The sequence below is a fragment of the Miscanthus floridulus genome, chromosome 11, assembly GCF_019320115.1.
Source record: "Miscanthus floridulus cultivar M001 chromosome 11, ASM1932011v1, whole genome shotgun sequence".
NCBI lineage: Eukaryota > Viridiplantae > Streptophyta > Magnoliopsida > Poales > Poaceae > Miscanthus > Miscanthus floridulus.
Window position 1 is genome coordinate 69,963,408 of NC_089590.1, and position 10,079 is coordinate 69,973,486.

The 10,079-nt window shown below is 50.8% G+C and overlaps 2 protein-coding genes across 2 annotated transcripts; one reads left to right on the forward strand and one right to left on the reverse strand.

The window, feature by feature from the left end:
* Positions 1 to 278: 278 nt before the first annotated feature.
* On the forward strand, positions 279 to 2,309 carry LOC136492151 (pentatricopeptide repeat-containing protein At2g22070-like). The gene has a single exon (XM_066488267.1). It carries the CDS (start codon positions 279 to 281, stop codon positions 2,307 to 2,309), a length of 2,031 nt encoding a protein of 676 aa, XP_066344364.1.
* A 359-nt stretch (positions 2,310 to 2,668) lies between these two features.
* Positions 2,669 to 7,423, reverse strand: LOC136491152 (calcium-dependent protein kinase 13-like). Its single transcript, XM_066487381.1, has 7 exons — positions 6,203 to 7,423; positions 5,124 to 5,267; positions 4,866 to 5,018; positions 4,629 to 4,744; positions 4,260 to 4,427; positions 3,540 to 3,764; positions 2,669 to 2,973 (listed from the first exon to the last, which is right to left on the reverse strand). The coding sequence occupies exons 1-7, from the start codon at positions 6,945 to 6,947 to the stop codon at positions 2,851 to 2,853; spliced, it is 1,674 nt and encodes a 557-aa protein (XP_066343478.1). The 5' UTR covers positions 6,948 to 7,423; the 3' UTR covers positions 2,669 to 2,850.
* Between the last annotated feature and the right edge of the window lie 2,656 nt (positions 7,424 to 10,079).

Sequence of the window (10,079 nt, forward strand, 5' to 3'; positions counted from 1 at the left end):
TGCGTTTCGCGAGATAAAAAACCGGCGTCCGCGGCCACATCCGAAATCCTAGCTCATTCTTCACTTCGTTTTCTCTCTCTCTTCTCCGCGGCGCCGGCTCTCTCTTCCACTCTCACCCCGAACCCGATGGCCGGAGAGAAGCGTGGTGGCGCCGCCGTGGCCCACCAATCATAGTTAGGGTTGGGCGCCCCTGATCAGGACGTGGATCAAGGCTTAATTGACCGTTGGGATCAATCTAACACCAGGATGATAGTGATGTAGCAGCTGTCCTTGTCGACATGTTTGTGAGATGTGGAACTGTGGATTTAGCTTCAAGGTTGTTTGTTCGCATTAAAGAACCCACTATATTCTGTTGGAACAGTATGCTAGTGGGATATGTCAAGACATATGGTGTCGACCATGGTCTTGAGCTTTTTGATAGCATGCCTGAACGTGATGTTGTTTCATGGAACATGATGGTATCAGCATTGTCTCAGAGTGTCCGAGTCAGAGAAGCCCTCGATATATGGTTGTGGACATGCAAAGCAAAGGTGTGCGCCTTGATTCAACAACATACACTAGTTCACTTAGGATGGGGTAAGCAACTTCATGCTCAGGTGATTCGGAACCTACCCCACATTGATCCATATGTTGCTAGTGCTCTTGTTGAACTGTATGCAAAATGTGGTTGTTTCAAGGAAGCTAAGGGGGTGTTCAACTCTTTACATGATCGTAACAACGTGGCTTGGACAGTTCTCATCTCGGGATTCTTGCAGTATGGGTGTTTCACTGAATCTGTTGAATTGTTCAACCAGATGAGAGCTGAGTTGATGACAGTTGATCAGTTCGCATTGGCAACTCTTATAAGTGGCTGCTGCAGCAAGATGGATTTGTGCCTTGGGAGGCAACTACATTCACTTTGTCTGAAAAGTGGGCAGATTCAAGCTGTCGTCGTCTCCAATTCTCTCATCTCCATGTATGCAAAGTGTGACAATCTCCATAGTGCTGAATCTGTATTCAGATTTATGAACGAAAAGGACATTGTATCATGGACAAGCATGATTACTGCACATTCTCAAGTAGGGAACATCGCAAAAGCTCGTGAGTTCTTTGATGGCATGTCAACAAAGAATGTCATTACATGGAATGCTATGTTGGGAGCATATATACAGCATGGAGCTGAGGAAGATGGCCTCAGGATGTATAAGGTAATGCTAAGTGAGAAGGATGCTAGACCTGACTGGGTCACCTATGTCACATTGTTCAAAGGCTGTGCAGATTTAGGTGCAAACAAACTTGGTGATCAAATTATTGGTCGCACTGTAAAGGTTGGTCTCATTTTAGACACATCTGTTGCGAATGCAGTTATAACAATGTATTCCAAGTACGGAAGGATTTTAGAAGCTCGAAAGATATTTGACTTCCTGAAGGTGAAGGATATTGCATCTTGGAATGCCATGATCACTGGTTATTCACAGCACGGCATGGGAAAGCAAGCCATAGAGATCTTTGATGACATACTGAAAAGAGGTGCAAAGCCAGACTACATAAGCTATGTTGCAGTTCTGTCAGGCTGTAGCCACTCCGGACTCGTGCAGGAGGGGAAATCTTATTTTGATATGATGAAGAGGGTCCATAACATATCTCCAGGTTTGGAGCATTTCTCATGCATGGTAGACCTTCTTGGCCGTGCAGGGCACCTGACGGAAGCCAAGGATCTCATTGACGAGATGCCCATGAAACCAACCGCTGAGGTTTGGGGAGCTCTTCTTAGCGCCTGCAAGATACATGGCAACAATGAGCTCGCTGAACTTGCAGCGAAACATGTGTTTGAGTTGGACTCGCCTGATTCTGGGAGCTACATGCTTATGGCGAAGATCTATGCCGATGCTGGGAAATCTGATGATTCTGCACAGATAAGGAAGCTGATGAGGGACAAGGGGATAAAAAAGAACCCGGGCTATAGCTGGATGGAGGTTAACAACAAGGTCCATGTCTTTAAAGCGGATGACGTGAGCCATCCCCAGGTGATCGCCATTCGGAAGAAGCTGGATGAGCTCATGGAGAGGATCGCGCGCCTCGGGTACGTGAGGACTGACTCCCCGCGCTCCGAGATTCACCACAGCGAGAAGCTAGCTGTAGCCTTCGGGCTCATGAGCTTGCCCGCCTGGATGCCGATCCACATCATGAAGAATCTGCGCATTTGCGGCGACTGCCACACTGTGATCAAGCTGATATCCTCGGTGACTGGTCGTGAGTTCGTGATTCGAGATGCCGTGCGATTCCACCACTTCAATGGTGGTTCCTGCTCTTGCGGGGATTACTGGTGAGTGGTGACCATGGATTCGTGCGTAGTTCTTTTTGTTGACATTGGTTGAGGACAGCATCGTAGAATATCTTGATGTTATCTTTTTTCCGTCATTCCTTATCCATAATCCATAGATTCGCCCCAGCCTAAACAAAGGCGGCCAGACCGCCAGATCATACTTACATCATGGCAAGTATCGGGAAAACAGTACATTAAGTACAGTTTCATACAAACGGAGCAACGCATTGCATTGAGATACAGCGTGCATCCAAGAATGGATGTCATCAATCAGGGGAGACTGGAGACATACATGGCGAGCTAGTTCACTGAACATTAGTGTTTCTGAGAGTCAAGGGGCAGCATCATCATTTACAATCCGGGTTCATGCGTGACATGGACATCTTGTTATGCATTTCATGGAATCAATCACAAGAGTTCAATCAGAATCCCCAGAAAAACACAGCCACAGACACTTGACAACATCTTGAAAAATTGCAGAAGGTTTTGTAGGGCAGCAAGACAGAGGAAGTAGCTAAGCCACAAGCTGTACATCGTGTTAAGTCTCAGAATGCACCAGGTGCGTCCCTCATGCTGATATTCAAGCTGTTTCTCATTGTTCTTCGACCGACTCCCATATTGCCCTTGGTCATCATGGCAACAAACTCTCCATAGTCAATGCGGCCATCCTGGCAAAAAAGAGCAAGGTTAGACTTAGACTACACGTGTCAACGGCATTAACTTTGCTTCATTACTAACAGAACCATAACCATTGACTAATGAAAATTTTGCAGGTGGCGAAAGACTGCCCCATGGTATTGCACTAAGCTCTCGGCAAACTAATTGAGAGAAAGCCACGAACTCCAGTTTCACCCCTATAGGGCTGCATCTACGTGGGCCAACGACCACTTCCTATAGGGCTGCATCGTTACCACTGGTTGGTGCTTTGCCACTATTTCTTGGGGTCAACAGAGGGGTGTTTTTTTGGGTGCCACCAGTGTTTGATCCCTGGCCGGCTGCTCCCACACTTTAGACTTGAAAGCATTGGTCACATTGATCAATTGAGCATCAAATGAACTATGTTGATCAATAAAATGTGTCCATCCTTATTGGCAAGTTGTACGTGTTTTCATTGCATCACACTACTTGCATTGGTTGTACATTTCATATAGGTTTAACCAAGGTGAGTAAGAAATAAACAAGATATGCCATTCTATAACTTTTATGCATGTGGCCTAATTAAAGTAAGACTTACATTGTCTTGATCAACTTCTTTGATGACATCATCAAGAAAAGCATCTGGCATGTTATGCTCTTTGCAAGCTTGCTGTAGTTCATCCACTGTGATATAGCCACTACCATCTTTGTCGAAATATGAAAAGGCTGCCACAAGATGTTCCTCGCGCTCCAGCTTATTGAGATGCAAAGTTGCAGCAATGAATTCTATATAGTCAATTGTTCCACTGTTGTCAATATCAGCCTAAACAAAAGAAAAGAAACACGTAAGTTTTTTGGTACAATGTGTTATAACTTCTCTTTTACAAAGCCTCTGGCATAAGAAGTGAGCCAAGTGTGATGCTCAATTTATCAGCCTCTAAATTAAATTTGCGTAGTTGCTAGAACACTCAAGTAAAAAACATGCATACACGTCACGTAGCACATAAGCACAGATTTATAAGACATAAAATGGTGGCTACTTTGAGATGAGGAAATATTAGTTGTACCCCATGCTGTCTACTGCACTCCATCCTAATCATAAATATGTAATGAGAACTGGCCATACATAAGTTGAATTTGCAACAAGTAATTGATTGACTTTGTAGTCTAAATTCTTAATGAAGCCACATATAGTATTATGTGCTTGTGTTTGCGTCTTAGAGAAGTTTGGCTCTAGGGCAACATGAGATTCCAGGACCCAAGGTCGTTGAAGGTAAAAATACAAACAAGCATACCACAAGGTTTGGAGTTAACTTACTGCTTCCATAAGATCACGAATCTCAGTGTCCTTTAGTGTGGAGCCATATTTTCTCAATCCTTCTTTTAGCTCATCGTAAGTAATTGCGCCACTGTTGTCAGTGTCCATGGTCTGGAACATTTCCTTCAAACCCGCAATTTCCTCTTCTGATAGGCTCTCAGCTATTACCTATTAGAATGAACACATATAGTCAATTAGTTCAGCGTTGCACAAGCAAGCTATCTAAAATGTAACACATGTCTCCTTGTCGATACTAGGTAATATGGGTCCAATCAGATAAGGAATATTAGCTAAGAACTACTGGGGTACTATATTCTGAATCTGTGAATCAAAGTTCATACAAATCATGCCTAAAAGAACTGCACTTACTCGCAAAGCCATTTTCTTCAACTTATTCATTGCAGAGAATTGCTTAATGCGAGATAAGACAGCTGGATCCAGTGGACGGTCAGGAGCTACTCCATGATCACAAATCCATGGATGGCCTGTGCACAAGTTCAAATGTCATCTTTTTATCCAACAATTGCAAATACATCAGGTGAATGGATGCGTTGTGGTGTTAGAGAAATAATAAATCAACAGTATAAAGTGGTGGAAGAAACTAACATAGAACTTCGTGTGCTGTTAAGCGCTCGGCAGAGCGAGGATTCAGCATTCCTCTTATAAGATCTTTTGCACTATCAGATATGACGGGCCACGGGTCAGAATCAAAATCAATGACACCTTTCAATACAGCATCAAATATTCCTTGCTGTGTTTCTGCATTGTATTCATTGAAAATGTTAGCCTCCGGTCAAAAGGGATAAAGTTAAAGATCCTAAAGAACTTAAGGCAAACATATGAAAATACTACATACGGACATACCTGCCCAAAATGGAGGCACACCACTTAGTAGAATGTAAAGAATGACACCGGCTGTCCATACATCAGCTGCTGGTCCATAACTTTTCAACAAAACTTCTGGAGCCACATAATATGGGCTACCAACAACATCGGTGAAAACTTGACCTGAAAGAACAGAACAAGAAAAGGGAAAAGTGTCAAGGATGCAAATAGCATGCCTAATTGGTCACAAGTTGGAGCGAAAAAGGTTCTGTGTATATTTTCACTATTATTAGAATAACAGGCAGCTTCCACCAGATCCAATCATCCAACTGCCACTCAGCTAAGAAATGCTCCCTGCTGAACTTGCATTTCGTGTCTAGCAGGTTAGGGCATTAAACTCATTAATTAGTGTTTGCCACTACTAATCTTGAATGGCAAGTAGCTAGCTGCATTTATTTCCTGTGAAACTAAAGCTACTGCAACGTTAGCTTTCATCACATAACAATCAATACCGACTATTCATCCCAGCAGTGAACAGCAGCCATCCTGTTCAGTTGCATGATGACTCCAAAAAAAGCTGCTGTTACAGAATTTCACCTGCAATCATCCATTTCATGTCCTACGAACATGAATAAAACAGAGCTAACGCAAGCAAAACTGTACTACGACCTAGTAAGGGGGTGATTGGTTCCTACATGGAAATTTTAGTCCCTGTCCATCGAATGTTTAGACACATGCATGAAGTATTAAATATAGACGAAAAAAATAACTAATTGCACAGATTGTGGCTAATTTGCGAGACGAATTTTTTAAGCCTAATTAGTCCATGATTTGACAATGTGATGCTACAGTAATTATGTGCTAATGGCGGATTAATTAGGCTTAATAAATTCGTCTCGTAAATTAGTCTCCATCTGTGTAATTAGTTTTATAATTAACTCATATTTAGTTCTCCTAAATAGCATCCGAACATCCGATGTGACGTAGACTAAAATTTAGTCGGGAAACCAAACACCCCCTAACACATCCAGTGCACAAGTTTCAGCCGTTGACTAAAACAGTACTATGTCACAATGGAATGGCGAGAAGTTTGCGATTCTGCAGCAGCAGCAGCTTACCAGGCTTGAAGAAGACAGAGAGTCCGAAATCGATGGCCTTGAGCGAGAGGTCATCGTCCTTGTTGGCGAGCAGGAAGTTCTCAGGCTTGAGGTCCCGGTGCATGACCCCGAGCGAGTGGCAGGCCTCGACGACCCCGACGACGATCCTGGTGAGCTCGGCGGCCTTGCGCTCGCTGTAGTGCCCGCGCTGAATGATCCGGTCGAAGAGCTCGCCTCCGGCGCAGAGCTCCATGACGATGTGGACGTAGACCTGGTCCTCGTACGCGCCCTTGATAGCGACGACGTTCTTGTGCCCCGAGAGGTGGTGCATGATCTGGATCTCGCGGCGCACGTCGTCGATGTCCTCCTTGGTGATGAGCTTACGCTTGGAGATGGACTTGCAGGCGTAGTCGACCCCCGTGGCGAGCTCGGTGCAGAGGTAGGTGGTGCCGAACTGCCCCTGCCCGAGCTTCCTGCCGAGCGCGTAGAGGTCGCGGAGGTTGGGGGTGCGGTGGCCGAGCACGGACCCGAGGTCGGGCGTCGCGCCCTCCCCGCCGCGCCTCATGGCTGCGGCGGCGGCGGCGGGCGCGGGCGGCGGCGGCGCGTGGGCGTCCGTGGTGGCGGGCGGCGTGGTGGGCTGCTTCCTGGGCGAGTCGTCGGCGACGGCGCTGGTGGCGCTGTAGTCGGAGTCGTGGCGCTGCGACGCGGCGTGCTTGAAGCTGTGCAAGTACTTGGATCTAAGGTAGCCGCCGCATGCGTTGCCCATCAAACGACGGGGTGAAGCCGCCGCCCCTGGCGCATGAAGCTAGCTCCGGACGGTCGGTCACGGTCGCCTTCGCCCTTCGCCCGCCTTACGCCCTCACCTCACGGAAACGCCAGCGCAAACGCCAACGCCACAAACGGAATCTCTGATCTGGGTTGGGTCGGGGTCGGGGACCGGGGCCGGGCGGGAGGAGAGAAACTGGGCGGGTGCTCGTGACTGGGCGAGCAGGGATTTAACGGGGACGACTAGGAGGGCAGCTGCAGCAACTGCTGCTGCTTCATGGCGGCTTCTCCTCCCTTGTCCCCTTTCTCTCTCTGCAGCTCGGGTCACGTTTCGGGGAAAGCGAACGCACGCAGCAGCTGGTGCCGTCCGTGCGTTCGTCTGGATTGGTCCGGGTTTGGATTGGCCTCGGCCTGGCGGTCGGTCAGTGAGTGCGTGCGAGTGGCGACGGCGACACCGAGCGAGCGAGCGAGCGATGCGTGCGGCCGCGGGAGAAAGGAGCTGCAGTTTTGGTCGATGGATGCGTCCGGTCCGGTGCGCTTAATTAATCGCGGCGTGGCTTTTGGATTTTTGCGGGTGGGCCGGTGGGGGAAGGTGAGGCAAAGGCGAGGGTGAGACGAAGGTCGGCAGCGGCCTTCCTCTCCGTCACCCGCCCGCGTTGCCTTGGTTTCGGCGACGGCGAGGAAGCGGACAGGTACACTGAACTCAGGGTCGGGTCGGGGCGACCCAGCTGCGTGCGTGGTGGTGCCGTGGTGGGCTCCTCCGGGTTCAGGACTTGGGGCCGGCGGACGGACCCGCGCGTGCGGTGAGACTGTGAGAGAGGAAGGCGCCGTTGGCGAGCCGTGGAAAGCGCCCAACCGCCGGCGTCGTGTCTCCGTGCACGGGTGAGGCGTTGAGGGGAACGTGCGTGCGCTGCGATCCTGCGGTAGGTTTGGTGAGCCCGTGGGCCCCGTGGCTGCGCCGTCACCCCCTGGACCTGGGTCTAATCCTCTGTTCGCCGCTCGCTGGCAACTGGGTTGTTAGGCTATCTCCCACCACAACACCTAAAATACAACACTTATTCGTCTTTAGATAGCGCTATAGGTAAAAGATTCAATATATATTCGACATCTTCTCCAACAACAAGACACAAAAAAGAATTTTTTCTGTAAATTGGTTTCAAGAGAGAGGATGTCCATATTTAGATTGTGCCTCTCAAACAACTCAAAATAGGTTTTCTATATAGGTACTCTATTAAAGACTTGTCGGGTACCTTGGAATGGGGTACCCCAAGCAAAACATCAAATAGGTTGCCCAAGTCCCATATAAAAATAAAAGCAAAAGGGTAAGTCGTGGGCCCCTCCCCGTCGCGACCAGGCCCACTGGGTCCTCCTCCTCCTCGCCTCGAGCCCCGAGAAGGAGGTCTCGGCATCCTGGCGAGGCTCCCCAGGGAAGGCCTCGGCAGGGAACGCCGTCCCCACCTCGCCCGAGGCTCTCCACAAAAGGCCTCGGCAGGAGGCGCGTTCTCCGTATCGCGCGAGGCCTTCCGCGCGAGGCCTCGGCAAGGAGCCTGATCTCCGTCTCGCGCGAGGCCGCGTTCTCCGTATCGCGCGAGGCCTCTCGCGCGAGGCCTCGGCAAGGAGCATTCTCCGTGTCGCTCGAGGCCGGCTCGTCCGCGGTCCCTCGCCCCCCGCCTCGGCCGACCCTCCCGACAGCGCGTCACGTCTCATTAATACTTTCAACCACTCCCGCAATCTCAGCCGGACAGCGGCTCAACGTCACAGAATGGCCGACGCGACCCGAGGTCGCATCAGCGCCATACCGACCAGGACAGGGCACGGCGGGGATTACCGGCCACTGTGTCCCAACACTATGCCCACGATCAGCGCCTGGGACAGGGTATGACGGGGATTACCGGCCACTGTGTCCTACCACTGTGCCCACGACCCACCGCCCGCTCGAGGCCTCGGCACTGTACACCAGGGCCTCGGCAGTCTCGGGGTTCGTGTCTGCCAAGACCCCCCCACCGCAGTACAAGCCTCGGCACCGACCAGGCCTCAGCCTCGCGCACAATCTGTCCACCGTGGCTTGCACGTTCGCCGCCACGTCTGCTCCGAGACACTCCCTGGGCTCCCACGACGCACAGGATCTGATGTGACGACCACGCCGCCCCCTTACTCCCAGGACGGACTACTCCGACGGCCACACCGCCACAGGAACAGGCCACAGGGTTCGGACATGCCGCCCCTGTTGGCACGATGCCGCATAGTAATACATGTACTGTCCCTGCCCTCCCTTCAACTATAAAAAGGAGAGGACTTGGACCACTTAGAGGGGGGGGACACAGAAAACACACACGCACACATTCCAGCCGCTTGAGAGCAACATCTCAGACGGTCCACACGACACCCCGCCGAGACCTGGAACTAGTTCCCTCTCTCCCTTAGCTTGTAACCCCCTACTACGAGCACTTCGGTGCAAGGAATACAAGTTCGATCTCTCAGACTAGACGTAGGGCACCGATTGCCTGAACCAGTATAAACCCTGTGTCTCTTTGCACCACCATCCGGTTCGGGATCACGCAGAACAAATTCACTGGTCGGTTGAGGACCCCCTGGCCCAAAACATCGACAGTTGACGCGCCAGGTAGGGGAATCTGCGTGGCGGTTTCATCATCACAGCAGGTTCCGGATGGCAGACCCCGTACGACCATTGCGTCTCGGCACCGTAGTTTGGTTCGGGAGCCTAGAGTTCATGTCTCTAAGGCATGAGTACGACATGGTACTCCTCACTCCTCGAGCCCCACCGTCCGACGATGAAGTTACGCACCGGCAGCCCAGACGCAGGCGGCGCCCGGGCGGCCGCTCTCGCCGCGCTCGCCAGGCACGACGCGAGCGAGGCCACCCCGACGCTACGCAAACCCGGGGCGGCGCGCCACTCCCCGCCGATACCCTACGACTAGCTGTTGGTACGGGGTCCCTGGCTGGGGACCTGTCTGGCCTGAGCTTGGACAAAGGGAAAACGCCGGTGGCGTGCGATGGTGCCCAGTCGTCAAGCTCCACTCCACCACTCCCTGGAGAACTGACCCCGGCGGAGCAGAATCTGGCGACGGCACCATCCTCATACCCCTTTGGGTTGAGAAATGCCGCCGTTTCT

Excerpts from the sequence above, each read along its gene's own strand:
- LOC136491152 (XM_066487381.1), bottom strand. The coding sequence starts at position 6,947 with ATGGGCAACGCATGCGGCGGCTACCTTAGATCCAAGTACTTGCACAGC. Across the intron at positions 5,019-5,123 it reads TGTGCCTCCATTTTGGGCAG|AAACACAGCAAGGAATATTT; the intron begins GTATGTCCGTAT and ends AATACAATGCAG. Across the intron at positions 4,745-4,865 it reads AACAGCACACGAAGTTCTAT|GCCATCCATGGATTTGTGAT; the intron begins GTTAGTTTCTTC and ends ACTTGTGCACAG.
- LOC136492151 (XM_066488267.1), top strand. The coding sequence starts at position 279 with ATGTTTGTGAGATGTGGAACTGTGGATTTAGCTTCAAGGTTGTTTGTT.